This window comes from Grammomys surdaster, unplaced genomic scaffold (genome assembly GCF_004785775.1).
Source record: "Grammomys surdaster isolate TR1022 unplaced genomic scaffold, NIH_TR_1.0 229, whole genome shotgun sequence".
Classification (NCBI taxonomy): Eukaryota; Metazoa; Chordata; class Mammalia; order Rodentia; family Muridae; genus Grammomys; species Grammomys surdaster.
This window is the reverse complement of record NW_021604674.1, coordinates 2,976,017-2,986,318: the sequence shown is the minus strand read 5'-3', so window position 1 is coordinate 2,986,318 and position 10,302 is coordinate 2,976,017. Positions and strand designations below refer to the sequence as shown.

Genomic DNA, 10,302 nt, shown 5'->3' with positions numbered 1-10,302 from the left:
GCCTAATGGCATATGATAGTGGCATCCTTAGAGCACAGCATCAGACAATGGCAATGAAGAGAAGTGAGCTAAGTTAATGGCTAGACTGCTTAGATGATAAAGAGTTTTTATAGAATTAACTTGGGGATGAAAGCTTGGTTTTGGTGCATGACCCTAAGCAGATGTGCCATGGAAAGTTGTGGTGTATCTTCTTATACACACATGTAGAATCTACTTCTTTTGCACATATGACCAAATGAGGAGGCAGGAGGATGTGGGCAACAGAAATTGAGTTTGTATCTCACTTGAACAGCCGTGTGCTGTAGAAGGAGTTGGGTCCATGTGGAAAAGGGCAAACTTTGTCTAATGTACATGAAGACAGCTCTATGAGGCATTTTCCTCTTGGTGAGGACATTTCTTACAAAAGGACACAATGTAGACCAGTGGGGACTCTAGCCACACGATACAACTTCTCACTTAAGAGAAGTTCAGAAAGCAAGTGGTTTCAGGTCAACATGATCCACCAACGGAGCAACGTGTTTCTCATGGAAACACATTTTCTGGAATAAAGTTAACCCCACAAACTGGATGTTCAAGTTAGGGCTGGACCACTGCACAGCAGGGTCATTCTATGTACAGCATACAGTTAGTTTGCTCTTCTCTCCGGGGCCAGATGGCCTCAGCATGGAGGAGTGTGGCAGTCTGTACATCATGACCAGCGACTGACTTCTAAGATTCTCTATCAGACTGCTGGTATTTCCTCTTCATACCCCAGGTGTATGGTGTATGCTGTATGCCGTGATGCTTAGACAGCCACAAACTCAGTAATTCCAGATTCCTCTTCCTCATCCAGCCAAACTCCTCTTCCTCTGTACCTTTTTTCTTACCCTGCCCCAATATGTAGAAAATTGAAAATAAGCTTCATATTTTAAAACTACATTTCCCTAGACTTAAAATATTATTTAAAACATGATAAAAACTTATATTTTTAAATTCTCTTATAGTAGTATTAGAGAAAGTTTCATTTTCACGTGATTAATATACACAATAATCCCTAAAACTTGCCAGTGGATGAGAGTGTATATTTTTTTCTACTAGAAAAAATATGAGAGAGTTCTTCATTATTTATACTATAAATTCACTGTTTAAAGTTAAGAGATACATTTTGGAAAAGAAAATTTAACATTGGAGGTAGTAAAATGAACACAAAAGTCATCTATATTTGTTCAGTAAGTACTGAATATGTGACACTGTAATAAGGAGTAGCAATCCCAGGGTGTCAGTGGGATGGCTTAGCAGCAAGGGTACTTGTGACCAAGCCTGATGGCCTCAGTTTGACCCCTGAAACCCACAGGATAGAAGGAGAAAACTAACCCCTGTATGTTGTCTTCTGAATGCCACATGCATGCCATGACAAACATACACACATATGTACGTGTACACACAGAAACTAGGTAAGTTTACCAAAAAAAAATGCACAAAAGGAAAAAACAAAGAAGAGAAAAATGTAATGATTACAATAGTCATGCATGATAAACTTTAAAAGGCAGAGACTTAATCAAAGGCAAAGTCTTAAAGGAAGTCCCTCCCTCCCACGTTCTGGGGACAGAGACTCAGCCCAGCAGAGTAAGGTTTGTCCCTCTTGCACCACATGCCAGATTGCATTTCCTTTCTTGGTTTTCTCTGAGAGATTCAAATGGCGCCTTTAGTAATTGCCCAAAGGAATGACTAGAGGTAGAAAATATCCTAGAGAGATCAGGGAGGCAGTGCGTGGGCTGAGGACACAGTCCATGCTTCTCTATAGTCCTTCACAGGAGATAAGAAAACAGACACCTCAGCGAGAGCTGCCCCCATAGACCCCCTGGGACCTCCCCATCCCAGGTCTCTGGCACATCCTAGAGACTGCCCTCCATTTCCCTTCTCTCTCCCTGCTCTCCCTATCTAGTATCTTCCTACCCCTTATCCTGCTCCCCTCCCCCACCCAGTTCCCTCCTTCCATCGAACTCCGATATCTATTTTGTTTCCCCTTCTGAGTAAGATTCAACCATCCTCCCTTGGGTCCTCCTTGTTAGTTGGCTTCTTTGTGTCTGTTGATCACGGCAGAAGTAGCCACTTTCTGTAGCCAGGCAGGACTCCCAGTAGAGGATAAGGACAGGAACCCACCCACAAAATTTTGACCCAAAATGTGTCCTGCCTACAAGATGTGCAGAGACAAAGACGGAGCAGAAACTGAAGGAATGGCCAACCAATGACTGCCCCAAATTGAGACCCATCCCACGGGCAAGAACCAATCCCTGACACTATTGATGACACTCTGATAAGCTTGCAGACACCAGCCTAGCATAACTCCCCTCTGCTAGGCTCCACCTAACAGCCAGTAGGAAGAGATGCAGAGACTCACACCCAAACATTAGATGGAGCTCTGGGAGTCTTATGGGAGAGATGGGAGAAGGACTGAGGGACCTGAAGAGGAAAGGGACTCCACAGGGAGACCAACTCACCTGGACCCCTGGGGGCTCCTAGAGACTGAATCACCAACCAAAAAGTGAGCACAGTTGCACCTAGGCCCCTGCACATATGCACAGATGTAGCTTGGTCTTCATGTGGGTCCCCCAACAACTGGAGCTGGGGTTGTCCCTGAGCCTGGTGCCTGCCTGCCAGTGGATCCTGTGCCTCTAAATAGACTGTCTTGGTTAGTGGGGGAGTGGGAGGGATGACACCAGAGGGAGTCTTCCCCTTCCCAAAAGAGAAGAAGAAGGTGGACTTGGAGAAGGACTTCTGTGAGTGAGTACTGGGAGGAGGGACCCTGATATTGTGATGTAAAATGAATGAATGAATGAATGAATGAATGAATGAATGAATGAGACACCAGAAAGTTGCCTATGCAAATGACAATGTCTGTCACTCAGCCACATATGTAACAAGACACAACGTAACCCAACAAGATGTTTAACTGCCAATTATTATTAAAGTTTTGTTATATTTATTTACTTATTTGTTTATTCTGTGTGCATATACAAAGGTGAGCACATGCTTATACCACAGCACACATGCCGAGGTCAAAGGGCAACTGTGGGACTTAGTTTTCTTCTTCTACTATGTGGGGTCTGGGAATAAACTCAGGCTGGGTAAAAGAAACTTCTTTTACCCAGTGAACCAGCTAGCTGGCCAAATACCTAGTTATTTCAAAGACACACTAAAGATAAAATAATACAAAATGAATCCAGCAATATGTATGTAAAATATTGACTTAAGCAGTATCAGACTGTAATGATCTCAAAACACAACTTCTCAGCACAAGAAAAGGAGATGGAAACTGTAATGTTGGGGTCGAAGAGTCCAAGCAGGAGGAGGGGGGGGGGGGCTGATGTGGGGGTAGTCCACCAAAACTCAGTACACATGAAAATGCTGTAAGGAAATCTACTACTTTGTATACTAATTAAAATCAAATTAAAAATAAAGAGAGAAATGAAGAGAAGGGGGAAAAGAGTGGAGAGGGAGAGGGATGGGCAGATAATCTGCAGGAGGATAATGATGATTGACAGGAGCTTAGGAAGTTTTAAGGTGCAGTTTGGAGTCAAATACTTTTACAAATACAAAATAGATATTTTATAGATGAGAATTTTACTTTGATAAAAACAAAAGGTTTCTGGAAAAATAAAGGTAGAATCACTTTCAAGTAAAAAGCAGACTATTTTCCCTAGCAGAATATATTATACACAGAGGACACACAAATAACTTTATAGTTATTGCCGGAAAAAGTACGTTATTTCCATTTTAGTTGAAAGTTCCTGACATTTTTTTTTTTTAGTCTTCTAAATAATACATTATTGTAAATTTCCCCCTAGAAAGATTTTTGCAATCTGTCTCGTGCCCCAGTGACTCTTAATGGTCAATGGAGATGTCCGAACCCTTTGTCAACCAGGAATCTTCATCATTTCATTAGGGATTCATTCATCGAGAATGCTGCCTGAAAATGACTCAAAGTCTTCAGGAAGGGAGTTAGACTGCAGGTTTGATAAAGTCATACCTGAAGCATGTGTAACAAGGCTAAGCTTGTGAGCTCTAAAGCTTGTTCACTAATGTCAGCACTAGACCACAGGAGATGCAAACCTCGTCATTTGAACGAAACGATGTAGAAAAATAACTGCAGTTGTCAAGGCTGGAAAACAGTCTAAGAATGAAGAACAGACTGTAGAAGCACCATTTGGTATTCTCAACAATAACCTACATGTTCAGAAAAAGTAAAACTGACAAGTTGGAGATTGTTTCATTCACTACAGCAGGCATGAGGTGAGTCCCGGAGAGGCAAGAAAAACCAGAGGGAAGAAATCACTTTTTTAATTACCTTGATCTAGACCAGCACTTCAGGGAACCTCTTTGAGGCTATTACATGAAGCTGAGATATTTCTTTCTTGCTAGGAAGGAGTTAGCTTTACTTCTAAAGCTGCCAAAGTCTTCGTTACCTTGGGCCTTCTTCCTTCTTTTCAAGTTGTCCTACTATAGACAGCTTCCCATAATATTTAACTATAGGTTTGTAGAGAAAGCATGCGGGCTGACCAGTGTGTACTTACATTCGCACTGAATGACATCGAGGTTAAACTGCTGGACGGCTCCCATGCTGATCTGCTTTAACTCACTGTCTAGTAGCATCTGCATTAAGGATGTGGACAGATGCTGGCAGGCTGACATGCAAGCTGTCTGGGCAACTTTCCCCTATGCAAAACAAACAAACAAAACGTAAACAAATATCATAGACTGTACACCTGGCAGTCTTCGTATTGGTACAACACTGTCTGCTGGCTTTTCTGGTTCTGTATTCTACAAAGAACTAAAACTCATCTTTCTCAGGATACAATATTATTAAAGTGCTAACTGCACAGAGGAAAATAATAAAATGTGAGGACTTATTTCAGATCTCTGGAATAATGTAAGACTTTTAAATGCACATGAAAATATGGCACTTATTACACTAAATCACAATACTGACAAAGCAGTTTATTCATACCATGCCACCCGAGCTCTTCTTTGTATGTTTAGCTAAGACAGAACAAAGTTAACTGTGTAATTTGAGCTATTGTTGTTATTACTACTTAAACTGTACCTAAAAATCAAACCCACTGGAGTTGGAGTCCTCACCACCACTCAGCATATTGGTCTGTGGTACAGAGCCACAGTTACCATGGAGCGAAGGGCTGCCTATCCCTTCCACTTGAGCTTCACTTCTACTCCATCAGATGCAGGCTACATCTAACTACAGAAACTGATACTCGTGGTTTTCTTTCACTGAGATACATGATATGAACTTTGACAGTCTTACTTTAATTTTCTTAAAATACCAGTTTTAATGTTTGCCTTACAGATTACACAGCTGAATCATATATATACATATATATGTATATATGTATATGTATTATATTATGTATATGTATGTATGTGTGTATACACACACACACACACATATATATATATATATAAAGACAGGGTGGCACTATGTAGCTCTGGCTGTCCTGCAACTCACTATGTAGACCAGACTGGCCTTGAGCACCCAGAGATCTATCTGCCTTCCTCTGCTTCATGAACAGTGGGATTAAAGGCATGTGCCCCTACACCCTATCTCTAACTCAACCAGACGTTTAGCAGAGTATACATGAACTCTTCTAGGTCAAAGTTTTCCAGTGCAATCCTCCTAAGGTGGCTGCCAGCAAACGATTATATGATTAGGCAGTGGGCTGATTCCCATGATGGGAGTCAAAGATTTAGGATTATGGTTAGCAAAATAATGACTTTCAGGGGACATGCCATGTTTTGCCTCATTTTAATTAACAAATATTTACCCAGTGACATTTGGTAACTGTGTTTTCGTTCTTCCTACTCATCACAAAGGCAAATAGAGAGACAAAAATGATAAAATCCATCTCCCAAACATACATGCTACAGTGTACTAGTCTAACAATGCAAAGTTAGTGGGAAAGGTCGCAAGGACAAGAAATATAGTTCATAACTTACTAGAATATTTGTTCTTTAAATTACACATTAAAAATTCTAGTCCAAGACATTCTGTTCTTAGAACCAAACTGCTTATGGATGCGTTCTTAGCATTTAGGCATTACGCAGAGCAGAAAACAAAATATCTGATATGCAGTGTCAGTTTCTCAATCAAAAACTGTAGAGATAAAAGCCAATGCAAACAATATATTTGACAGATACTGATGAATTGCCAAAAAAGGAATGCAGCGAACAATGAAAAACCCAGCATGCTCAAAAGCCCCCAAACCCAAGAGGAGTCAGCCTGCAGGCCACGCAGCTCCATTCTCAGGCAGAGCACTACCAATATGAATGGGAGGGGACAAAAGCAGAGAAAAGGGAAATCAACGGCATGTCCTTTAATTTCAGTGTGATAGGCTTGCAAATACTTCACGGAAATGTTATTTTGACTTGATGGAACAACTAGTGCATTTTAGCCCAATGGGCTTCTCCACTAGTTCAGCTCTATGGCCTATTACATCATTACACAACAATGTACTAACTGAAAAAGCAGGTCAATAAATTGCCAAAAAATTATTTAGCTTATTTTGTATGTAAGTATGCCATACGTCATAAGTGGTATTATTTTAACATAGGTTCAGAGACACAAACAGATATACAATAGCACTAGAGCCAAACGGTAACAAGAGTTTAAGCTGTTTCATAAATCTGGTAGAAGCAATAAAAACACATATGCAAACTTGGTTTTTAGTTAAATAGTATTTATAACAGTAAAATCTTAATATTATATTTCTTTTGATTAGGCATATTGAATATAGGCTTATTGTTATCATTTTAAAGACTGACAGAAAAAAAATTTATAAACATTTTAAATAAAATGAATTATTCCTTTTTATATATCAAATTTAAGTCAATTCTATCAAAGGTTCACAGTGTTGAAATTTTATGAAACATGTTTTCTAAGATTATATACTATTTTCTAGATGTCCACTGCCTAATTTCAAAATGCATAGAACCATTCTTAAATTTTATCTACTTATTTAAATAACTGACAAAACAGTGCACATTTAATACATTTTAAGCAACCAAACATATGTCCTGCCCTCACCAGAAAAACTACTTGCAACATTACCAGCATTTTCTTTCTCTTTAACAACACAAAGTTGAATAAGTAAGTAAAAACACCCGCCAAACTTTTAAAAGGTAACTATGTTTTCTCGCCGCACTTTAGCATTTTTTTTCCCTGAAAAACAACTTGCCAAGAGAGAAAACCCTTAGACAAACTTCTTATATTTCAAAGGGACTTGTAAAAGAGAATCTGCTGACATATTAGATCCTTTTTGCATTACCCCAAAGCTTTTCTTCTGAGAACAATTGTGGCAAAGAGACATTTGGCTCCTAGGAAATTCCCACAGGGTCAGCCATAAGCATCCTTCCATGCCCCTTCTCGGTGCTGCTTTCTGGACGCACGTCTCAAATGCAGCTTTCATCGTCTGCTTGTGTGTCAGTCAGTATGATTTATGGACTGCATTCAACAAAGTCAGAGCACATAGAATGAGAAATATGACTACAATCTGCTAATTTGTTTTGTATTGAGCCATTTAGGAGTCAAAGACCTGATGTCAGACTGAGATCAGCAACACAATTAACTAGCCGGTGACAGATTCACCCATCCTCCCTGCCAGGCTGTGCCAATCAAAGACAGCATGAGGCGACGTTTAGTGAAATCAATAAGAAAACTCGTTCTCTGAATAACCCGTGTAAGGGCTTGATTGACACTTTCTGAATCTCGTTTGTGGAACACATCCACTCTCTACCCAACAGTTCCTTACTGCAAGCTGTGAAATAAGGCTTTCAATGCCAATCACAGAACAATAAACCACTAACCACCAACCTCAGTCAAAAGAAATCAAGGCAACACATCTGTTTGTACGTCAAGTCAAATTTCCAAAATAGTTTACTATTGTAGATTGGGCTAAAGATACTGTTTCTTTTGAAATATAAAATAACACAGCCATGCAAACACAACACATTTGATTAGATTATGGCTCAAACTGCTTTGGTTTCGAAGTAATGTTTTCAGATCTAATATCATAGTGGGCAAAATACTGAAATCTTAAAAACTAATTTGGCATTTCAAATTCTCATTTGAAGTCTGTCTTTGTCTCACCAGTCTCTCACTTCACACATCTACTAAGAAAGTTTTTATTTAAACAGTAACCGTTTGAAAGTGATTTCCAAAGCTGCCTTCGTTCTCACAAATACAGATGATGTAAAATACTCTCTTGAAACCACAACCACTCTTTCTCCAATGATCTACTCTTCCTTAACAACTCCCCAAAGGATCCATTTTCCTTTTTTTCAATCTACACACACACACACACACACACACACACACACACACACACACACGCTAATCTTGAAGAACTAACTACTTTTTAACCTTACATAAAAATACAAAGGGGCAAATACACTGTATACTGTGTTATTCTTTAAATTAGTATCAGGTTTTGTTTTCAAAGGCTGGGAGTAGAAAAGAAAACAAAGGAGTAGTGAACTCGCTAAGTGAACCTCTTCGTTCTGGTCCTGCTCTTTAAAGTCACTTCAGTTCAACAGCAAGTTCCAATTTTATACAAACACACTACCTCTTAGTTTGCTTCAGAAACTTGAGTTCTGAGACTGTGAAGTAAGCTTTTTCAGATGGAGAAAGAAAGGAAAAGTGTTTTGATGAACTGGACAATGTCTTAAAGAGCTACAATAAACATTCTTTTAAAAATGTATATACTGAAAGAATATGAACTAAATATTAAAATTAGAAATAAATTTTTTAATTAAAATACAGAGAGATAATTCAAAAGGAAACATTTTACTTCAAGAACTCTAACTCTTCTTTCTGTATACTTAAGAACCACTGATCTGGCTGGGCAGTGGTGGCACACATCTTTTATCCTAGCACTTAGGAGGCAGAGGCAGGCAGATTTCTGAGTTTGAGGCCAGCCTAGTCTACAAAGCTCCATGATAGCCAAGGATACACAGAGAAACCTTATCTCAAAAAAGAACCACTGGCAAGTTTTGCTATGTGAGAGTACATCTTGTTCAATTGTGAAAATGTTTAATTAAAGAAAAAGACCCTGAAACAGTATAGAATATTAAAATCCCCTGGAGATGACCTCACAATACACAAGGTTCTCTTAGTCATCAAGATGGGTTTTAGTGCATTTCCTAAGTGAACACACGAAATGTCTCAGATTCTCAATAATACAGAATGGGTGAGTAATAAAGGTTTAACTATCAAGATGACTTTCTTTAGTGAGTTTCAATAATGACTCTAATACCACCTTGAAGACAGATGTTTGAGACTGTGCCAAGACACCCACAGTTCATCCAAACATCTCCCCCTCTACATACCCAGCATGCTCAGCACTTGCACGCCTCTGCTTCTCTCAACTTTGTGTCTTCATCTGTTTTTATCCCTGAAGGAACTGGTTACATCCCCCCAATCCCCACGAGCAACTGCCAATGCTCACCCTCTCGTCTCAGCATTTTAAAACCCTTTCCTCTACTCCAATGCTCATCGTTCCTGCGGACTTGAGACTGAGGTGGAAATGCTCTTTGGGGTAAGGAGACATATGAATAAAAGCAACATGATTCTCTTAAAACTGAAACAAAGTTTCCCAGGGTGACCACCTGTAACACACATTTCTATTCCCCTTACAACCTCCACATCCCATCTCTGCTCATCTCACTTTGGCAATTCTTTAACAGTCTTTTGAATGGGTTTTAATGGCATGTCACTCCACACATCAGCTTTCCCAGAGAGAGAAAAGGACACATTAGGGAAGTCTTGGAAGGTTAAGGTTTAAGAAGAAATTCCTCCAGTTTCCAAGCTATGGATTTCTGGACTACAGATATTTAAACAGGGGAATACATTTTGTTGTTTTGGTTTGGATTTACTTTTGTTTGTTTGTTTGTTTGTTTGTTTTAGACCAGGTCAGGTCACCTGTAGCCCTGGCTAGCCTCCAAACCACTACCTATCCAAGGAGGGTCTGAATTCCTGATCTTCTACCTTCCAAGTGTTGAGATTCCCAAGCCTTAAATAGGAAATTTATTTGATTAACTACTATGGTCTTCTCATTTGACAAATATTAAAAAACAAAAACAAAGACATAAAGATTTACTTAATTTTCCCTGAAGTTGACCTGTAGTATGGCCAATCCAGAAAATTCAGGTTGAGAAATTAAAACACACCAGAAACCATATCAAAGCAGAAACTCTCCTAGAACTGGGCCATGCCTGCATTCCTTTGTGCAGGCATACAGCTCAGTGTTCCAGGAA

General features: G+C 39.4%; 1 protein-coding gene across 2 annotated transcripts in view; it reads right to left on the bottom strand.

The window, feature by feature from the left end:
* Positions 1–10,302, bottom strand: part of Exoc6 (exocyst complex component 6) — a 139,452-nt gene that overhangs the window by 42,312 nt on the left and 86,838 nt on the right. For both annotated transcript variants that reach the window (XM_028773486.1, XM_028773484.1), the window contains exon 19: positions 4,554–4,695. In XM_028773486.1, the coding sequence (XP_028629319.1) occupies positions 4,554–4,695 (142 nt within the window). The remainder of the gene's footprint in view (positions 1–4,553; positions 4,696–10,302) is intronic.